We start from the raw sequence: 22,249 nt of genomic DNA, 5'->3' as shown, positions 1-22,249 counted from the left end.
GTAGTTTAAAAAAAATATCTAAAACACAAAAGTAAAAAAAAAATCTTGGTTTAATGGTTCTTACGCAAATGGTAATAATACGCGAATAATAATAATAATAATAATAATAATATTATTATTATTACTGTTACTGGTATACGTAAGCCTGCTTCTTGTAACAAGTACTACTAACAAAAAAAAAATAATAATAATAATCTATGTATGTATGTATGTATATATCTATCTATGGGGGTGCACACGATATGTGTGTGTGTGTGTGTGTGTGTGGGGGGGGGGGGGTTCAGGGGGGCGCACAGAGGCGTAGGCCTATGCAGGGCCTTGCAGCACCAAGGCCTAACATTACTGGGCCACAGAGCAAAGACGTTTGAGAAACCCTGGACTAGAGGACATACGTCACTGGATGGTCGCCAGATAACATGTCCGTTACGTATTACCACTATGTTGTTGTTACATATTGGCACGACGTTGTATTAGGACGTGCCTACTACGTAACGATGACATATTTCCCTGACATTACCAAACCACTACGTCGTATATACATTGTGTGCTTGCTGGGAATAAATTCTGGGTAGCACGGTGGTGTAGTGGTTAGCCTGTCGCCTCACAGCAAGAAGGTTCTGGGTTCGAGCCCCGTGGCCGGCGAGGGTCTTTCTGTGCGGAGTTTGCATGTTCTCCCCGTGTCCGCATGGGTTTCCTCCGGGTGCTCCGGTTTCCCCCACAGTCCAAAGACATGCAGGTTAGGATAATATGGGACGGCCTCAGACTGAGGTGCCTTTGAGCAAAGCACTTAACTCCCAACTGCTCCCCGGGTGCTGTTAGCATGGCTGCCCACTGCTTTGGGTGTGTGTGTGTGTGTGTGTGTGTGTGTTCACTGCTTCAGATGGGTTAAATGCAGAGAGGAATTTCACAAGTGTGTGATGAATAAAGTTGTTGTTCTTCTTCTTTGTCACATGAAGCAGAAATGTAGAAATAAATATTCAGAAACATTTTTCACTGGTGTTCCAGTTGAGTGTGTTTGAGTTGGACGGCACGTCATCATCATTTGTTTGTTTTAAGCTGTCCAGCTGTGAGGAGGGAGGACTAACCAAAACCATACTACACACACACACACACACACACACACACACACACACACAGCAAAGATGCAAGGATGCAAACAAAGAAAGTTACAGCAAAACTCTCTGTGTGTGTGTGTGTGTGTGTGTGTGTATGAGCACAATCTGGGCGTGGCTTTGTCTTATTTGGCACTTTATAACATGTAGGAGTTTGGGAGAGATTTTTTTTTCTAACAGAAAACAGACTGTCACGACTTCCTGCTTCTGCAACATTGACTTCACTTCCTTAAGAATTTGTGTGTGTGTGTGTGTGTGTGTGTGTGCGTGTGTGTTACTGTTGCCACTCAAAGGCTGATTAGTTTCCTATAACAGCATGACCCAAAGTATTTTATTCTTCTTATTCCACAGCAGCTTACCAAAAACTAGTCTTTTATTTAATAAAAAAAGAGACGTTATATTTTTATCAGTTTATACAGTAGTTACATTTAATGTTCAGTGAAACGACTTCTTGATGTCAGTTACATTATAGCAGCTATAAACACTCGTTTGCTCACCAGCCTCTCATTATTTTCTCTCCTGAAGTGAATTGCGCATGTTCCTGAGAAACTGTAGAGAAGTGTAAACTCCTCTGCCCTGAAGTTTCAGGAAACATAAACCTCCAGCTTCACCTCTGACACTGACACTGGAGACTCCTTCCAGAGACGATACACAAACATCTCTTACTTAGGAATCTTCACCACACCTCTGATCTTTTCATTTGTTTATGTGGATGAGCTGTTACTATAGAAACAATAACACGAGTTTATGAAGTGAAAGATGGTTCAGCTTTGGTGTAAGAATTTTACATGCACACACACTCGGGAAGGAAGGGACATAAAAATCAACTGGCATCTCTTTTAAACTCCCACACACTCGCTCCAGTGCCAGATGAGATTCTGCTGCAGCAAAGAGGATGTTCAGGCTCAGATGTGCCAGGACTGAAAGTAGGTCTGTGTGTGTGTGTGTGTGTGTGTGTGTGTGTGTGCGCTCACTGAGAGTGACTGTGGGTCAGTGGGTTACAGATCAGAGCTTTAATCTGGCCTGAGATTTTGAACTCGACCTCCACTGAGCAAACCCACATTGTTACCGTGGCAACGATGGCATCTGTCACCCTGACATTGGTAAACAAAACGAACGCCTTTACCGCAGCACACGGGTCACAGTGCCACAGAAGAGACTCTAACTGTCCTGTCATGTGTCCACCTGATTGGCTAGTGTCCCTCTGATTGACTGCTGGAGATGAAGGAAGCCCCACCCACACAGAGAGCAGGACAGTTAGGCCCAATCCCAATTCTAATTTCTACCCCTACCCCTCCCCCTTCCCCTCCGCCTTCCCCTTGGCCCTTCCCCTTGAAACTGAGCTACAAGGGATAGGGCTTGAAATTCAACCCTTACGTATTGGGATAGCCCTTCAATGATCGCATACGTCATCGCGTACCTCCGTCAGCATTTACGTTAGCAAAACGCAACCAAATGCGTCATTGGCTGCGACCAGCCGCTACAGTCAGAGCCAGAGGCAGAAATCTCTGCTGGCAGGGTGTGATTTGTAACGAACACCACTGAATGGGAGATCTTTGGCGCTTCGTGCACCACATCCGACAGAATGAGGTGTCAGAACACTCATGTAAACAATAAAAGCGAGAATAACAGAACAAAACGTACGCAGTAAAGCAACCGAAAACAATACTCACTCCCAAAGCTTTTTAGCAGCAGCTTGGATTTCAGAAATCGCTGCTCATTCTCAGCTCGAAAGCGAATCAAGCGGCGTGTTTCCTCTGGATAACAACTTAAAACACGTAAATAATGGAGAAAATACATTTATGACAATCTTTCGCCGCGGGAACCGCCATCTTTCTGAAATCCGCATGAAATCTCGCTGAAATCTGCATGGCATTGTGGGAAATCACTCAAACCCCTTCGTTCGGAGTCAGCTCCAGGAAAATCTCCGTTTGGAGGGGTACAGAAGCCCTCCCCCTTCCCCTACCCCTCCGCGTTAACTGGGATTGGGATACCCCTACCCCTTCACGTGAACGCGCAAAATGGAGGGGAAGGGCCAAGGGGTTGGTCCAAGGGGTGAAATGGGATTCGGCCCTAGACTCACTCTGTGTAGGATTGAGGGGATGTTTTATGACGCTGTGTGTGTGTGTGTGTGCACGCTTGCACCCTCACAACCTCAGGTCAAACAGGAAGTACAGAAACAACACTTGCTCCAAGCAGCAGAATCAAAATCCAAGCAGCACTGACATTTTACCAACAACAATAAAGCAGCTGTCTTTTTCTCAGTCCACCTGTCTGTCTGTCTGTCTGTCTGTCTGTCCATCATTCTAATTTTCTGTCTACCTGCCTGTCAGGTCAAGTCAAGTTTATTTGTTTCATGCTTTTAACAATAAACATTGTTGCAAAGCAGCTTGACAGAATTTGAATGGCTTAAAACATGAGCTAATTTTATCCCTAATCTATCCCCAATGATGAAGCCTGTGGCGACGGTGGCAAGGAAAAACTCCCTCAGACGACATGAGGAAGAAACCTCGAGAGGAACCAGACTCAAAAGGGAACCCATCCTCATTTGGGCAACAACAGACAGCATGACTATAACATTAACAGTTTTAACATGAAGTCAGTTTCGTTGATGTTATAAACTCTTCATTGATGGAAACTTGAGTGCAAAACTGTTCATGACAACTGCAGTCCTAAAGTTAGCAAGTCAACTGCAGTCCTCAGCCATAAAAGCATTACTGTAAGAGTCCAGAGCGTCCTCCAGTCTGCTCACCTCTCTGAGTCCTTCTTTCTTCCTGTCTCTCTCTCAAACTCCATGTAAACCTGTCTGTCTCTCAGCATGCCTGTGTATTGATTGCAATACCAATGTCCTGTTTTATATTGCTCAAATGATGTGTACACACACACACAGGTTCTGTTTCCATAGAAACCCAGTCAGAGATGCTGCAGTTCAGCAGATGAAACATTCGGTGAGCGACAAGTTACAGTTAAATCTAAACAAACAAAATTATATTCAATATTAAAAATAATATTCTCTCTCTCACACACACAGTGCAGCTCATACGAACTGTTACTGTTCTTTCTGTTCCTGTGATAAGCTCGTTGAAGGTCAGTGCTGTTGATGACATGGTAATGTTCATGAATGTTTTGAAGCAAACACATTTTGTTCCCTTTCAGGCTGTGGAGCTGAGATTAGACTGAAATCAGACACATAGAGAAGGACATCAGGAGAGAAACACAAGAATAAAAGAAAGAAAACAGCTGAAAGAGGAAGTCCGTTCACTCTGGGAAGGACACCACGTCCTGAAAACGACCAGCAGTGAACTTTTTAATTCCATCACTGATTAAAGATGCCACGTAGAGCGAGAGCAAAACACACAGCATAAATAGTGTTGAATCCTGGGCTGTGTTCCAACACCGCTTTTAACTCCAACTTGGCTACTTCGAGGGCTGCTCCTTTATTGGATCAGCACAGATGAAGTGTGTTAGTGGAGGAATTCAGCCAGCATCATTTTCATGACTTTAGGAGCACAGCTTACCCAGAAGGCAGCGCTGTAAAATAAAATGACAGATAATGTCACAAAATGATTTAATTTTTCAAACCTTTTACATTTTATAAGCAGGAGCTTAAACGTTACGTTTTACAGCTGGACGCTGACATCATTTTACTTTGAGTTATGAAGAACAGCAATAATATCCACAAAAAGTAAGGAAATTATTCGGTCATTTTTTAAAATAGAGAATCAGCATTTTCATGTTGCTGCTTAGCAACAAAGCCCATGGCGTTTAAAAATGCTTTTTTTTTTTAATGCCTCTGGGTGATGGAGGTGTCGTCTGGGTTTCAAGTTGTCTGTCTGCCGGAGAGTCTTGGTAGTGCGAGAGCCCAAGAATATTTGCTTGAGTGTTTATAGGATTTATATGGAATCATTATAACCAGCAGATGATCAGATTTAGGAACTGATCCAAACAGGATGAAGGTCACAGCAAGGTCAAAGCTCTGAAAAGAGGAGGCTTGTTGGTGGAGAAGGCATCACCAACACCACTGGCATCAAGTCCTGCTTGCGCTGCAGTATAAAAGCAGATATTTGAAACATTCAGCTGATTATAATCATAACCAAGTGCTAAACCATTTTGGTTTACGCTTATACACCACGGTTTCCTTTAACATAACTGAATAATTAGGTTTTATTAGTCTTAATTTACAGGTACATGTTCACTTAATTTGTTTTATATTCTTTAATTAGTGCCACGTGAGGATGTGTATTTGATCGAGACTCTAAAGCTCTTCTAGAACTCTCTCTTGAGAAGAACATCTGCTAAACAAAGAATTTAAACTCCACAGTATATTCCAGATATAGTGTAGTAATCCATGCAGAGTGTATGATTTGAAATCAACCAAGTTGAGATTTAAGTTATTTAGTCTTGGGAGTAAATTTAAAAAGGAGTAAAAATTGTGGGATTTTTATGAAAGCCCCATTTGTTATTATTTTTTGTGCAAACACTCGTATGACCAGTTTACAAATAAATCCATTCATATCCAACTCAAATTGTCCAAGGTCCATCATCCTTTGCTTTACTGTAAACTTTACAAAAACATACGATCATGTGTTCTCAAACGCCACCCTGGAGCGTAGACAAGGTAAATTTCATCGTTGCCATAGCAACAACTGTGCGATTGGTGATGCTGCATTTTCTCCATTACAGGCAAAAGGTGTTGGAGAACTTGGGGAAGCGTGAGCACGTGGTGTGTTCTCAAGCAAACAAACAGAAAAAGTACAGACGTGTGCGTATCAAAAGAGCCACAGCAGTTTATTTGGGGGTTTCAGTACCACTTACATGATAAAAAGCTCAATGTGCCAGGAACAGAGGCATCTACAGTTTATTCTCTTAAAAATACATCAATCAAGCTTAAAGTCACACACAGCCATATGAGAGAGAGAGAGAGAGAGAGAGAGAGAGAGAGAGAGAGAGAGAGCTCCTGTCTTAAGAACAGTACAGTGTGGAAGCTCTATGCACACGTGTGTGTGTGTGTGTGTGTGTGTGTGTAGTGTAACATGGGAAAAGTGATCACCTGAGGAAAAGGAGGATAAAAACTGACCTCCACACAGCAGTAATGCAGCAGTCACACAGGCACAGAGAGAGAGAGAGAGAGAGAGAGAGAGAGAGAGAGAGAGAGAGAGAGAGAGGAGGGAGGAGGTAGTAGAGACAGAGGTAGAGTAAAGCAGAATTATAGTAGATGCTCAGGAGCTCTAAAGGCCAAACACACACACACACACACACACACACAGTCCAGCAGAGAGGTAGATTCTAAGAGATAAGAAAGGAAGCTCGACTTGACTGTCTCACACACAAGGGTGGAAGCTGTTTCCCAGCTCCGAGTTAACAGTGTTAAGCGTGTATCAGTAGCACAAGGTCCGTGTGTGTGAGACACACACACACACACACACACACAGGTAAGATGAGGGAGAGAGTGCCTGTGTGTGCGTTTTCAGTAAAGGTGTAAGAGCAGGTCTATCAGGAGCTGTGTTAAAGAAGAGACATGTACAAGCGTGTCTGTGTTAGTTTTCAGGCGGGCGAACAGGAAGTGAGGTCGCTGGAGTCGGCGCCATCCCATCAGGCTGTGCAGAAGTGGTGGGAGGAGGAGGAGGGGGGCCAGGGTCTGCAAGAGTCAAATAAAATGATCGTTAGGATGAAGGTCCTGTTTATTACATCACTTCCTGTGATGTCTAGTTCAAATAAACCAAAATCAATCAATCAATCAATCAATCAATCAATCAGCAGCTCGTCGTGATCCTGAGAGTGTAAACTCCTCTGTCCTGAAGATGTCAGAAAAGAGTTCCAGCGTCACCTCTGACTGTTACACAGCACTCACACTGGAGACTCCTTCCATTAAATATCTCTCAAATATTTCTCGAGAGAAAATATGCACGTGCAGTTACTATAGAAACGATACTGTATTAGACCAAGAGCATTAATATAAGCCTGCACTACTGTCAGAGCTGCTGTTCTAGAGAACTAATCAACACCTTCAGACCAATCAGAGTGCAGAACTCAGCAGGGCTGTGTGTAATAATGTAATAAACACTCACAAATGCTGTTCGGGGCTCCGGGGTGTCTGGGGCCAATCATAGTGGGCATCGCGCCTGGAGGAGCTCCGGGCATCATACGACTAGGCATGGGCTGCCCTTGTCCAACCATCAGCCCTACACACACACACACACACACACACACACACACACACACACACACACAGCATTCTGGGTAAAGTGAACCTGAAGTCGACTGTGCTGCTGAATGGCTTTGAAATTACAAATGCCATGGGGTGTTTATAGCGGCATGAAATACTGCAGGTGTGTGTGTGTGTGTGTGTGTGCTGACCTGTCTGTGGAGGATGGTGGGGTCCCATGGGGTGGTGCATTGTGGGATATCCAGGTCCAGGGTGCATACCTGGAGGGGGAATATGAGATGGGGGTGGTGCACCGTGGGGAGGAGGTGGAGCTCCATGTCCTGTGGGTGGAGCTCCATGTTGAGAGGGTAGGGGTAGCTGTCCATGCTGAGCTGCAGCCGCCGCCGCTGCCTGTTGCTCCATCTGCTGGCGTGCCTTCATCTCTGCATACTTTAGCTGCTCCATGTGGAACGCCTGCCTCTCCGTCAGCAACTGCTGCCTCTGCAACTCCAGCTGTAGGGGGCACAAGAGAGCAAGGCGTGTGCACACACACCGTGTTCAACACTCATCTTTAAATCATTAATACGGAGCTGAAACGGTGAGTGGAGACGTTTGAGCCTCACCGCTTCTTTCTCTCGGTCCATGATGGTCTCCAGTTCCTCAAAATGACGCAGTTTAATCTCCAACTTCTTCATCTGCGTCTCCACCAGCAGCGCCACCAGAGACTTGATCTTCCTCTCTTCCACCGCTGCCAAGTGCTGAAAGAGAGAGTGACACACACGCACTCACACGGGTACAATTATAAATCCCTCCACGTTTTCTGCACCAACCTGCTCAGGAGTTAAATGTAAACTACAGAAATGTTTTCAGCCCTTTCTATAGGCTGAGAATTAGAACCCTTTGGTGGGAGTGGGAGGACTGGACTGGAACCACAGACAGTGCAACAAGGTTTGTTCGGTAATGAGATACTCCCCGCTCCAGCAACACTCGGTTTGCTGAACTGTGCTGGAATTCCAGCTGTTTTCTATTAGTTCCTTTCGTACTGATGTACGATCAGCTATTAATCTTTCATTTTATTTAGCAGGATGCTTTAACAGATGTTGCGTCCTATCCATTTTATCATCAGCTAGATTTGGGTGTTTGAACTGTTCTACGATTGTGTGCTTTACTTTCGCCTTGGTGGCAGCGGAGGCGAGCGCGGCGGCCGCAGCAGTGGCGATGTTTCCCTCTCCAATATCGAGCTCCAGCTTTTTCTTTCCTTCCTCAGTCATCGTCTCCTCTCCCTCCTTTCCTCCCTCAGTCACCTCCATCGCCTCCTTCTCTACAGTCATCAAAAGAGCCACAGCCACACGCCATCAGAGGACACCCACAACACTACTAATCCATACTAAATGGATAAATATTAGTTAGTAGACAGTGTTGAGTATTTAAAAACAAAAAAGAAAGAAACTCGACTCTCAGTGTCTGTGATGCCTCGGTCACAACCAGCAGTACGTGCTCCTACGGCCGGTCTACGTGCAAAAAACGCACGGAGGGCGCACGTGACGTGCTGATTTTTGAGCTGCAGACCGGCTGCAGAAGTTCGTCATGTCAAACAAACTCTACGGGCGCTTACGTTTTTTTCAGGTTGCAAGACAAACTTATGGCCAACGTGCGTCTTTCTCCATGAACAAAAAAAAAAAAAACGCAGCGATTTGGGAAACGCCAAAAATCGCACGGCCAAAAAAAATAATCGTACGTCCGGTTGTGACCGAGGCTTAAGAGACTTCCCCATTTCATGCGGTGATTTCTTAACCACCAATTAAAATTTCATAAAATTCTTGGATACTAGCTCAGATTAAAAGTGTGAGGGTTACCATCAGCAGCAGCTGCCTCCTTCATCTCTCCTCCATCACCCTCCTCTTCCTCACCCTCAGGTTTCTCCAACGTCTCACTCTTCACTTTCTCTCCCTCCGCTGGCTTCTCCGCTGCCTCGCCCACTTTCTCCATCTCGTCCTTGGACTCAGTCTGTGACACAAACACACAGCAAAACTAGAACCGTGATGCTGAAACATTTCAACACTGAAAAAAGGGAATGGTGTGTACGTTTAACAAGGTTAAAATGGCCTTTACTCAGAGTTTGACTGTTATGAAAATACTGATGATCTCCATGTGCTCAGAAAATATTTGACGATGTGATGTTGACCTCACTCACCTTCTCTCCCTGCTGAGACTCTGAATCTGTTTCCATCTTCTCCGTTTCTGTGGTTTCTGAGAAACAAACAGCACATCAAAACACACTCACATGTCTCCTTTTAATCCATAAAATGCAGGTCACAATCTCTCTGCATCCATCGATAGAGACTTCAAAATTTGACTCAGTCGCTCATGGCAGCAAAAATAAGCATGACCAGTATACACCATAGAGTTCCATTTTAAATAACTTATAACGACTGACCCATTTAGCCAGGAAATGCTGTGTTTATCATTAAACCACGAATCCCTCTCCACCAGCACTGGGGGTGGCGGGGTGACATAATACCACACCATGGTATAATAAGGAGGTTTCTCACACATCTGGAATAAAATGTTTTTTCCCCCCTATATAAAAGTTTTCTACACGAGTGCTATCTGTAACTAAGTGTATAACTCACTGGAGCCTATGATCACTCAGGCACATTTTACACCAGCAAGATTCTAATCAACGTGTAAACGAGTTAATTCATTGGTTTCGTTGAGTCATTTTGTACAGACGGCGCCCTCTGGTGGTGATAACTGGCATAACAGCACATCGCCAAATATTTAAAGAGCAAAACCTGGACTCCATAAATCTTCCTCCAACAGCTCTGAAGGGTGAAGCTCTAGCTCATGATAATTGTATGCACAATGATGTATATGTACTGCATACACAGTGAGGAGGAGAATAACATAACATGGGTACCAGTTTTCTCCGGCTCCTCCGGCGCTGTTCCTGCGATGCCGCTACTCTCCAGGCCGTAAGAGGGGTCGACCTTCCCCGTGCTCCTCGCTGCCTCCTGCACTTTTTTCACATGAGCCTCAACCAGCTCAGCTGGGACCTCCTCCCTCACACGGGAGAACTCCTCTACACACACACACACACACACACAATTTAATTAAAAAAAAAAAAAGTTATATAGCATTACTTATAAATGCCACTAGAGTACGTACAGTTAGCTAGATGTTTAGTAGCCTTGAAGTTTTCCCCTAGCATACTTAAATCATATCTGACTAAACAGCACCACACACGGTAACAAAATGGTGTAAATATTTTAATGTACTACTCGATACAGTTGTATGTGATGCAGCGAGAGAAAGTACAATTTTGTGAGATGGTCTGGCTGTTAAGAGTACCAAAAGTATGGCACTTTTTAGATGTAACTATTATTTTGTCTGTTGGTATACATGTACTATGGTCATATTTCTGCACACACAGGTAACCTAGCAACACACACACACACACACACACACACACACACCAAGAGCAGCCTTAGCAGCAGCTGCAGCCACTCTGGGGTCCACCACGGACGCGAGGAAGGCCACAGTGCTCATGACGGGATTTCCTGATTGGCTGAAGGGGATGGGCTGATAAGCGAGGGGTCCGAGAGACGCCTCTGTACTCTCCAGGTACGGGTCCTCGATGGGAAGCCGTAAGAAGTGAAGGATACACTCGTCCTGCGTCCGGCTGCCAACATGCTCTGAAACCTTGTTCCAGTCGTCCTTGTACATCTCCAGTGCCTAAAACACACACACATACACACACAAAATAATTACCTCAAAAACAAACACACACTGAAAGCAGCCCAAAAGATCAATGAAAACACACACACACACACACACACACACACAACTTGGCAGTCTGGTTTTAATGTTACCTCTAACAGCAGCAGAGTTTCTTGCTCGGTCCAGTCTCTTGTACCACTTCCTCCCTTACTCTGGAAGGAACACACACACACACACACACACACACACACACACACACACACACACCACTTTTATTCTCAGGGATGCAAACGGTGCGCCTTTTGGCAGATGCCGCCTTTTTCACAGCTGAATCGTGCAGATCCGATTTTTTTTTTTTTGGGGGGGCGTTGGAGTGTCTGATTATAATTTCATCAAAGTAAATTCTGTATATAAGCAAATGCCGTTACAGTCCATGAAACATAGGAAGTATAAGTAGGAGAAGAAAACAGTAAATCGGAAAGCTGTGCACGTTTGCTCAGCTTTCGTGCAAACGTGCACAGCTTTCTGATTTACTGTTTTCTTCTCATACTTCCTATGTTCCATGGACTGTAACGGCATTTGCTTATATACAGAATTTACTTTGATGAAATTATAATCAGACACTCCAACGCCCCCCCAAAAAAAAAAAAAAAAAAAAAAAAAAAAAAACGGATCTGCACGATTCAGCCGTGAAAAAAAAGGCGGCATCCGCCAAAAGGCACACTGTTTGCATCCCTGATTCTACAGAGATGATATACACAGGTCCTCTGTCTGAGACACCACATGAGCAGCAAGAATCAGGATTATTAATTCAACCTCCAGGAGTTACTGACTACATTACATTTTGCAAACGTGACATCATTCAGGATTTTCCAGACTGTCGCCTTAAATCCAAAATTAACTTCATCCCAGTGCTCAGGTTTTCACCTTCCGAGAGCTCACCTTAGGGTTCTTCTTGGAGTACATATCTGTCCTGAGGCCAAAGTTCTGCAGGTCTGTTGGTTTTTCTTTGCTTTTCTCTGGGAAGTTGAGCATCTGCTGAGCTGAGGGAACCTGACACACAGGAACATAAAGGACTTAAAAAAAAAAAAAAAAAAAGACCAAAAAATTCTCGATGTTCAAATTCACCAATTAAACCTGCAATAGGTCACATAATGTCACAAAGGTTGGTCACACAAGTCCTCCCTCACTTCAGGAAAAGGTGGAGATAATTTTATTGACCTGATGTGAGCCAACTGTCAATAATAATTTTGCTCACATCATAAGTGTGTTGCAAATAGTTAGACAGTCGAGCTGTAACAAGAAGGAAGCTGCGTGTGCGCACACTGACCTGCGGGGGGCGATGGTGTAGAGGGACGAGGCCTGATGGGGTATCAGCGAGAACATTAAAATGTGGTGTGGGTGGAGGACCCATCGGCATCGGCCTGCTCTCCGTATCAACCTGATAGTTAATGAGACCCCACTGCTCCAGAAACGCATGCACCCTGACACACACACACACACACACACTATATGGATTAACTCACAGACAGAAGGTGCATTCCTTCCATACAACCAGAGTGAGTAAGCAAGTGAGCGAGCGTGTACACACACACACACACACACACACACACACCTACCTCATGACAGCACACACGTCTCCAGTGAGGTTGCGTCTGCAGGAAGTGGAGGTCAGGTATTCCTGAGGGTTCAGCCGATACGTATCAATCATGAAGTTACGATACGCTAGATATCTTTTTAAAAAGAGAAAAAAAGAACCCACATTAGGGAGGGACATGGCACACAGCTTAGTAATAAATTCCCCCCAAGTCCAATGAATAAATGTACAGAGAGGTTTTTTTTTTAAATCATTTAGAATTTCTTGTCTTGGTTTTAAGAAATTTTACTAATAAACAGACACATGCCTGGTTTAAGTTTATTAAAGTTATACAGTTTAACTGAAGACAGATTTAAAGGGAAAACTAGAACGCACACAAACTGGAAGATGAATGAAGTGAAATGAAACTCACATCTCCGGGGATTTAGACTTGTTTTTTCCATTGAAGAACTCGGGTAAGGCTCGTCTCTCGATTTCATGAATCCTGGACACACACACACACACCCGTCAGGACACACACTTCAAACCCCCCACCCCTGAAAAGCAGCTGATATTATTAGGGTAATACATTACTGGTGGAAAGCCTGAGGATAAATTCGGCAGTAGGGGGCGCTCATTGGTTAAGTGCAATCTAATATACACCATCAAACAGCAGCTCCTTTCACATACTGTACAGTGAGGAAAAGTATTTGATACACTGCCGATTTTGCAAGTTTTCCCACTTACAAAGAATGGAGAGGTCTAATTTTTATCGTAGGTACACTTCAACTGTGAGAGACAATCTTAAAAAAAAAAAAAAAATCCAGAGAATCACATTGTATGATTTTTAAATAATTAATTTGCCTTTTATTGCATGAAACAAGTATTTGGGGCGTCACGGTGGTGTAGTGGTTAGCGCTGTCGCCTCACAGCAAGAAGGTCCGGGTTCGAGCCCCGGGGCCGGCGAGGGCCTTTCTGTGCGGAGTTTGCATGTTCTCCCCGTGTCCGCGTGGGTTTCCTCCGGGTGCTCCGGTTTCCCCCACAGTCCAAAGACATGCAGGTTAGGTTAACTGGTGACTCTAAATTGAGCGTAGGTGTGAATGTGAGTGTGAATGGTTGTCTGTGTCTATGTGTCAGCCCTGTGATGACCTGGCGACTTGTCCAGGGTGAACCCCGCCTTTCACCCGTAGTCAGCTGGGATAGGATCCAGCTCGCCTGCGACCCTGTAGAAGGATAAAGCGGCTAGAGATAATGAGATGAATGAGATGACATTTTAGACGGATATGGATATTTAATGCATTGAGCAAATGTAAAACACCATTGCACTTGTTTTATGCCATTAACCTCAACACAAGGTTTAAGAACCCCCCCCACACACACACTGGATAAGAACATTGTAAGCAGCTTATACAAATTCACAAAATAACATCCAAAATCTTTCAGTAGGTAACAGGCCCAAGTTATTCAAAATAAAGACGTAGCAGCCTAATGGAAATGGAACTGATGAATAATAAAACTACAGAAAAAAAATTAAATAAATGAGTGTCAGAGAACATTGACAAGTCGCCTACATAAAGTGGCTTAAAGGAACAGTCCACCATACTTCCATAATGAAATATGCTCTTATCTGAATTGAGACGAGCTGCTCCGTACCTCTCCGAGCTTTGCGCGACCTCCCAGTCAGTCAGACGCAGTCAGACGCGCTGTCACTCCTGTTAGCAATGTAGCTAGGCTCAGCATGGCCAATGGTATTTTTTGGGGCTGTAGTTAGATGCGACCAAACTCTTCCGCGTTTTTCCTGTTTACATAGGTTTATATGAGCAGTGACATGAAACAAGTTCAGTTACACAAATTGAAACGTAGCGATTTTCTATGCTATGGAAAGTGCGCACTATAATGACAGGCGTACTAACACCTTCTGCTCCGTATCAATGCGCTGCCGAAGCGCGCAGAAGGTGTTAGTACGCCTGTCATTATAGTGCGGACTTTCCATAGCATAGAAAATCGCTACGTTTCAATTTGTGTAACTGAACTTGTTTCATGTCACTGCTCATATAAACCTATGTAAACAGGAAAAACGCGGAAGAGTTTGGTCGCATCTAACTACAGCCCCAAAAAATACCATTGGCCATGCTGAGCCTAGCTACATTGCTAACAGGAGTGACAGCGCGTCTGACTGACTGGGAGGTCGTGCAAAGCTCGGAGAGGTACGGAGCAGCTCGTCTCAATTCAGATAAGAGCATATTTCATTATGGAAGTACGGTGGACTGTTCCTTTAACAATAAACTGCAAATTTGAAGTAGCCTTATTACAAAATAAATGTTTTGCCTATCAGTCAGTGTGATCTCTGGCCCTGCTTCCCCTTACTCAGCTCCGAGATGTGGGGATGGTGATTGGTCACGGAGTTGGACGCATGCTTCCGAATGGCCCGTTGTCAGACGACTTTGGGAGGGGCAAAGTGCATTCTTCATGTGCGAAAATATCTGTTCACACGGATATGTTGATCCGAAAACTGACAATAAAGCCAATGCGATATTGCGAAGACAGTTGAACTTTTCGGGTAAAGATGCCCAGCAGGATTCATTGGCTTTAAACAGCAGAGCTCCCCTCTCACAGTCACATCACAATATCTTGCCATCACTGCCAAACGTGCCACATCATTCACATCTACGCTTTCGTCAAGCGCAATGCTAAACACTGCTGCATCTTTTATGCCAGTTGTTTGCTGCACCCTTACGTTTCCTGCCATTTCACCAATTCACCGCTCAACAGTTCTGGCTGATATGGGCATGTCTTTTATTCTTGATTTTATTGTCTCTTTATTTGGCAGCCCCTCAAAAAGACTATCCGAGCCGGAGAGAAAGGCCTCCTTAATGTATTCACCGTCTGTGAATGGCTTTCCATGTTTAGCTATGCAGTGAGAAATTATATAGCGAGCTTCAGTGGCATTGTTTTTAGCTGAGGTAAAGACTGTTAAAGTGCGGGCTTGCTTCCCATATCCGCACACTGCGCGTGAGTGATTCATCCTTATCTGCCTGATCTTTGAAAGTCTTTTCGTGCTTTGCCTCGAAATGACGTTTAACATTGGATGTTCGACACACAACACTTTCAAAACACAACGTGCACACAGCACGGTCCCTCTGAGAAACAAACCCATATTCTTTGGTCCACGAGGAGAGGAAAGCCCGAACTGCCGGCTTCTTTGCCATCTTAGCGCAACTGCTGCATCAAGTGAGCCCATCTCGTGAGAAATATGGGGAGGGGGCAGTGTTGCCAGATTGGGCGGTTTTAAGTGCATTTTGGCGGGTTTTGAACATATTTTGGTCTGGAAAACGTCAGCAGTATCTGGCAACACTGGGAGGGGGCGCTATATTGTGGTGTAGTCATGCTAAAAGAGCAGGCTCGCCATGCAACAGCCAATGACGGTTCAAGATGACATTTGAACATTTTTAATGTGTTGAATAATTAGGTTTGTGTATCATCGTCAGTGTGCCACTGGAAATTCCTCGGCGTGCCAGTTGTGGCACGCGTGCCTAGGGTTGCCAACCCCTGCTCTATTGTATCAAATACTTATTTCATGCAACAAAAGGCAAATTAATTATTTAAAAAAAATAATAATCATACAATGTGATTTTCTGGATTTTTTTTTTTTTTTTTTAGATTCTGTCTCTTACAGTTGAAGTGTACCTACGATAAAAATCACAGACCTCTCCATTCTTTGTAAGTTGGAAAACTTGAAGTCGGCAGTGTATCAAATACTTATTTTCCCCACTGTACGAAATCCATTACTGTAGGAGGTAAAAACAACACGGAATAGATAAACTTTAGATTATCCCACTGGATCTAACAAAATATTTCTGTAAATTTTACTGGATCACTGGGGTAAGATTAATGTTTCCACTTTGTCATTTTTCTCCCCTTCTGACACGACACCATTACAGCATCATACGGGTAACATCCAGTTTTCACTGGGAGTGGGAACGGGGTAAGAGACAGGGCTGGGTGAGAGGACATGAGATTCTCTAACATATTTCTACAACATACAGGAGTAAAAGCTCTGTGGAAAAATTATTCAAGGTCTACAAAAATTATTTTAGATCAAATTTTTAAATTTAATTTTTTAAAATTAGACTTTGGTGTCACAATCAATAGCTCTAATAAGTGTTTATTTATTAGTCTGGGCTTTATTTGTTAAACCCCCCACCCACACAGGATGTGCGAGACGGAAGCTCTTACGAGTTGTAGTCGAACCAGGCCGAGTAGCTGGGAATGATGATATGATGCGTTTGTTCCGTCACGTTATCCTCGCCAGAGTCCATGAGACGATTTACCTCCGTTTTGCCCTGTTCTTCATCATCCTGTCTCACACACACACACACACACACGTTTGCATCATCCACTGCTGATGAATGTATTACAGTTTATCATGAAACCGCCACGTTAGTTTCACACACTGAATAGTGCACAGAGCTTCACACACGATAAAATCTCACCTTCCCCCCAGAGCCCACAGAGTCATCTTCCTGTTCATCTGACACAGAGAGAGAGAGGGAGAGCTTTAACATTACTCCCATCAGTAGAGATCAGATCATCACTATGATTAAATATTTCATTTTATTTAAACACTGAGATAACTGACTTTTTTTTTTTTTTTTAAAACACCCCCCCAGCCTACTGATTTATGTACACTTGCATGCAGACAGGGGGCGCTCTTACCCAGATCAGCCATGGTTCCTCCTTTCAGAGGCGTGCTCTCGCTGTCCTTCTTCTGATTAACTGCAGGAAAAGAAAAACATCAGCATCAACAGCCACTTCGTCTGTATTTAGTTTTACTGCTGACTACAAGTTAATGAGCTTTTACTGCAAGCGTAAATATTCAGCGCTATAGTATGAAATAAAATTTAGTCCAATTCAATCATTTTAACGTCATTGATACTTTGTTCCAGTCCCACTAAATCGTGCAAGTGCTAACCATTTTTGGGCAGAGAAACCTCCTCTATTCCCGGAACAGGAGATGGATCCTCCATGTCCTTGGTGAGATCTTCATCCTGCTCATCATCATCACGATGAGCTCGGCGCTTCCAGTGCAGCCCACTGTTCCTGAAACCACAGAGTAGTGTGAGAGAACGATCCTGAACACACACATTGATCCTAGTGTATATGCACACGTGTATGTGTGTGTGTGTGTGTGTGTGTGTGTGTGTGTGTGTGTGTAAGCACCCTTTCTTGGTGCCCTTCTTGCGGGACTCTGCAGGGGTACTCGGGGGCGATGGGGAGCGCCGCCTCTTCTTCCCTCCAGCCAGAGACTTTCGCTCCTTACGATCAGGTGTACGGGAAGACTGATCAGTAACCACGGCAACAGGATGAAGGATGAGAGAAAGAGTGAGAGAATGCGAGAATGAATGACAGAATGGAACGGTCTCACGCACAGCAGGATGAAAAGACAGGGAAGAGGAGGATGAGGAAGGGTGGAGAGTGTGGGGTGATACAGATGGACGATGCAGGCCTGAGCAGTTGATTACCAGACACGTCAAACTCTCACACACTCTCACACACACAAACACCATTCCAATACTGCTTTAACTAACACACACCTGTTGAGTCACAGTCAGCTCAGTTTGCATTTTGTAGTTTAACCCCCCCCCCCAAAAAAAACCTACTGTATGATTCAGGATTACAAAATTACCCAGAAGGCTTTACACTTGCTTTAGAAAACAGTTTAAAAACACTCCAACACAGGAAAGTGTGACATTTTACACACCCACCCACACATTGTGTTAAACAGTATTGGAAGATGCAGGTCTGCAGAGCTGAGCAGTCATGTGCTGAACACATCCAGCAGTGTTAGCGGTGATCGCTTACCTCCTCCTCTTTAGGGAAGATGCGCTGGCGGAAATTCACTGGCTTCCTGTTCTCGTCTACTTCATAATCTTCCTCGTTCATCCACTCGTTAAACGCGTCTGTGTCCAGGACCCACTTGCCGTGCACCTGGACCAGGTAACATCAAAAAAAAAAAAAAACCTCACACATCCAAGTGATGTTTCATATCCACATGATTAATGTTTAATTTTAACAATCCTTGAGCGAGTGTATAGAAATTCACACACTATATGATCAATTTATTCAATATAACCTCGAGTCAGACTGAGTTAGTTTATTGGGGACGTCTGTAATAGATTTTTTTCCTTACACATCTCCTCGGCGATAAAACTTGCATCAGGACCGCAATAAGCCGACCTCAGGAGGAGCGACTTTCTAACAAATCTGGATGTTTGCATCACACGTGTCATTAAATAGTTAAGAACCTGGCAGTGATGTAACTAGTTATTTATAGAACACTGTGCATGTGGATCTAAAGTAAGGCGTTATACCTGTAGCTGCAGTTATAATGGCTACTTTAAACTCAATCTGCGTAATCTCACTCTTCTTAATGATTATCTTCTGCTCAGGGGAACGTATCTAGTTGCGGTACACTACCGTTCAAAAGTTTGGGGTCACCCAGACAATTTTGTGTTTTCCATGAAAAGTCACACTTTTATTTCCCACCATAAGTTGTAAAATGAATAGAAAATATAGTCGAGACATTTTTCTGGCCATTTTGAGCATTTAATCGACCCCACAAATGTGATGCTCCAGAAACTCAATCTGCTCAAAGGAAGGTCAGTTTTATAGCTTCTCTAAAGAGCTCAACTGTTTTCAGCTGTGCTAACATGATTGTACAAGGGTTTTCTAATCATCCATTAGCCTTCTGAGGCAATGAGCAAACACATTGTACCATTAGAACACTGGAGTGAGAGTTGCTGGAAATGGGCCTCTATACACCTATGGAGATATTGCACCAAAAACCAGACATTTGCAGCTAGAATAGTCATTTACCACATTAGCAATGTATGGAGTGCATTTCTGATTAGTTTAAAGTGATCTTCATTGAAAAGAACAGTGCTTTTCTTTCAAAAATAAGGACATTTCAAAGTGACCCCAAACTTTTGAACGGTAGTGTATATTGCTCAGTGCCTCTTCTAAAGCAGCCATTTTTCATTTCATGACTCAGGAGGTGTTTAATACCTGGGGGGGGGGGGGGGGGCACTGAGACTCCCACACACTACAAGGCTGAATACAGGAAGTAACAGCAGTCTGACGCGTCTTTCCCCCAATGCAATGTGACATCTGTGTAGAGTGTCACAGACGTGTATCCGGATGGAAATAAAATAACAGAGCAGCTGCTGTAAAACAGGAAACTACCCCAGAATCCACGTTCATTTAATCCCGTCTGAATAGGGCTTTACTCCCGTGGGTGTGAAACTGGTTGGTTTATGAACATTGGGAATCTCAGATGAAGGGTCTTTGCTGGGGAGTTTGATAGTAACATGGGGGATAAGATCAAATCACAGCGACATAATTTATATTAAAAATAAATAAAATCAGAGGCTCTTTAGAGCTGGACAGAAAAAAAAAGCTGCACTTCAATTCAAAATTACACACAAAACAGTAACTGTCTTTGCGGTTCTATCAGTCAGGCAGAATTTTTGCACAATCTGAGTACAGTGAGCGAACAAGAAAAGGATTTCAGTTCTGATGTCAGACTGTCTTTAAAACTACTAAAACTCTAAAACTATAAATAAATAAATAAATAAAACAAACAAACAAATGTAATGTAATGGGAAGAAGAGGACGGAGTGTGTGGACTCTGCAGGATTATTATTCCCAGCTTCTCACCCTCCATGGTTTCTCTGAGCTCGGAGGTTCTTCCATCTCACCGTCCACATCACTGGCAGAAACCCAGGTGTCGTAACTGCACACAGTAAAACCAAAAGAGCACTGAAAAACACCAACACATCTGCACAGAGGAAAACTTTTAAACCATTAGTGTTATCTGAGACTTTAAATACAAGGCGTGTTGATACGAGTCACCACTGTTGGATTCATGCATTATGGTTTTAAATCCATCAGAGAGAATTAAAAATATAGCTGCAAGCGGTGACGAGCAGTGACTGACACGAACCTGATGATCCATCTATGAGGAATACTACAAAACGCAAGACGTGTCAAAACGCACAAAACCCAAAATAACTCACTTCCTGTTGGGTGTGGCTAAAACAACATATATTGCAAATGTGTACATGTCTTAAAGAAACCCACATGTGGTGCGCGTACATGAAACTACATCCCATAAGCCTCGGTCACAACCGGCCGTACGTGCTCCTACGGCCGGTCTACGTGCAAAAAACGCACGGAGGGCGCGCGTGTGACGTGCTGATTTTTGAGCCGCAGAGGTTCTTTGTCATGTCAAGCTCTATGGCCGCTTACAGTTTTTTCAGGTTGCAAGACAAACTTACAGCCAACGTGCGTCTTTCTCCACAAACAAAAAAAACGCAGCGATTTGGGAAACGCCAAAAATCGCACAGCCAAAAAAAATCGTATGTCCGGTTGTAACCTAGGCTATACAAGATAGGACAGGGTCTGTGAACCTCTGCTGCTCAGGCTGTAACAGTGCAGCATGCACTCAGTATCTCACACACCTGTCCAGAGGTGCGAACATTTCTTGCGAGCAATAAAATCCAAGCACGTGTGAGAAAAAAACAAAACAAAAACACAATTCACCTGGTAGACTTTTGTGTTTGCTGTTTTACTGATGTTTTTCTCCCAGTTAAAGGTGGGGTATGAGATGTTTTTCAGGAGTATTTTTTACCATATTGCTTGAAAAGCTCCTCACACCCATGTTGCAAGCAGTACAATAGAAGGTTTGACCCAAAAACGAAATATTTTAATCCAGTCTACAGTGTAAAATAAAGGAAAAACGCCATCCAATCATATCGAGGTACCACCTCAAAATGATTGGATACTGACACATCAATCAGACTGAAGCCCGCGAGCAGCCCGGCCCTTCTGTGTGTGAGCGCGCGAGAGTGTCACACAGAGCGCAGGATTCTCTCAGGGCGCTTCCTCCAAACAACAGGGATTTACATGAAAATGGAAGGAGATATTCACAAAATTCTTTCACACCGAGTGCCACAAGGCTCTCCTGAACACACTGATGTAATTTTTTTGTCTGTAGTGTAAAAAAATGAGGTCACTAGAGCGAGTTAAAAACGAGTGACTTTTCTGCCAAGTTTTATAATGGCAGTCTATGTGGCTGGGCGGCTGTGCTCTCCTCACTTTCAGGCTGCTCATTCAAAAACTGCAAGTCCTATCGTGTAGGTAGACACATTGTGTGAGTGTGGCTACTACTTTTGAGAAAATTGTGTGTGTGGAGTGAAAATTGGGGCTGAAAACACAGTTTAAATGAGAAAGTTTGAGCTATTTTTCCAAGCTCTCTACACTCTGCTCCACTGGTGTGTAATGCAATAGACACCCATTATAAAAGCTGATTTTCTCAGGCTTTATAAGGGAGAGGAGGGGTGGAGACGCGGGGGTGGGAGCATGGCAAGGGCGGGCGTGTTTCTTTTCAAAATATGGTTTGCAGGAACCGTTATTCCAAAATCTCATACCCCACCTTTAAATGTCATTTTCAGGTGTTTCAGTGAGGTATCAGTGTAGTGAAGGGTCAAAAGTCATAAGCACTATGGCTAAAACTAACAGTTGGCACCTTGGACTGTCGCGTTCAACAAATGGAAGAGTGTTGACTAGAATTCATTATACACACACAGCCTTTGTGTGGCCTTCGGTACACAGAGACAGAGAGAGAGAGAGAGAGAG

The 22,249-nt window shown here is 43.8% G+C and overlaps 1 protein-coding gene across 1 annotated transcript in view; it reads right to left on the bottom strand.

Moving 5' to 3' along the window:
* Positions 1-5,875: 5,875 nt before the first annotated feature.
* Positions 5,876-22,249, bottom strand: part of smarcc1a (SWI/SNF related, matrix associated, actin dependent regulator of chromatin, subfamily c, member 1a) — a 36,787-nt gene continuing 20,413 nt past the window's right edge. The window contains exons 8-28 of the mRNA XM_060900520.1: positions 20,270-20,345; positions 18,416-18,541; positions 17,774-17,892; positions 17,526-17,653; positions 17,270-17,329; positions 17,047-17,084; positions 16,790-16,911; positions 12,987-13,058; positions 12,597-12,710; positions 12,308-12,461; positions 11,920-12,030; positions 11,130-11,189; positions 10,734-10,992; positions 10,178-10,339; positions 9,452-9,507; positions 9,114-9,264; positions 8,427-8,578; positions 7,881-8,015; positions 7,470-7,770; positions 7,181-7,294; positions 5,876-6,750 (exon numbers count right to left, since the gene is read on the bottom strand). Coding sequence (XP_060756503.1) covers positions 6,650-6,750; positions 7,181-7,294; positions 7,470-7,770; positions 7,881-8,015; positions 8,427-8,578; positions 9,114-9,264; positions 9,452-9,507; positions 10,178-10,339; positions 10,734-10,992; positions 11,130-11,189; positions 11,920-12,030; positions 12,308-12,461; positions 12,597-12,710; positions 12,987-13,058; positions 16,790-16,911; positions 17,047-17,084; positions 17,270-17,329; positions 17,526-17,653; positions 17,774-17,892; positions 18,416-18,541; positions 20,270-20,345 — 2,611 coding nt within the window. The 3' untranslated portion in view covers positions 5,876-6,649. The remainder of the gene's footprint in view (positions 6,751-7,180; positions 7,295-7,469; positions 7,771-7,880; positions 8,016-8,426; positions 8,579-9,113; positions 9,265-9,451; positions 9,508-10,177; positions 10,340-10,733; positions 10,993-11,129; positions 11,190-11,919; positions 12,031-12,307; positions 12,462-12,596; positions 12,711-12,986; positions 13,059-16,789; positions 16,912-17,046; positions 17,085-17,269; positions 17,330-17,525; positions 17,654-17,773; positions 17,893-18,415; positions 18,542-20,269; positions 20,346-22,249) is intronic.

This window comes from Neoarius graeffei, chromosome 19, assembly GCF_027579695.1.
Source record: "Neoarius graeffei isolate fNeoGra1 chromosome 19, fNeoGra1.pri, whole genome shotgun sequence".
In the NCBI taxonomy this organism is placed as follows: domain Eukaryota; kingdom Metazoa; phylum Chordata; class Actinopteri; order Siluriformes; family Ariidae; genus Neoarius; species Neoarius graeffei.
The sequence above is the reverse complement of the archived record's forward strand: the minus strand, read 5'-3'. Positions and strand labels throughout refer to the sequence as shown.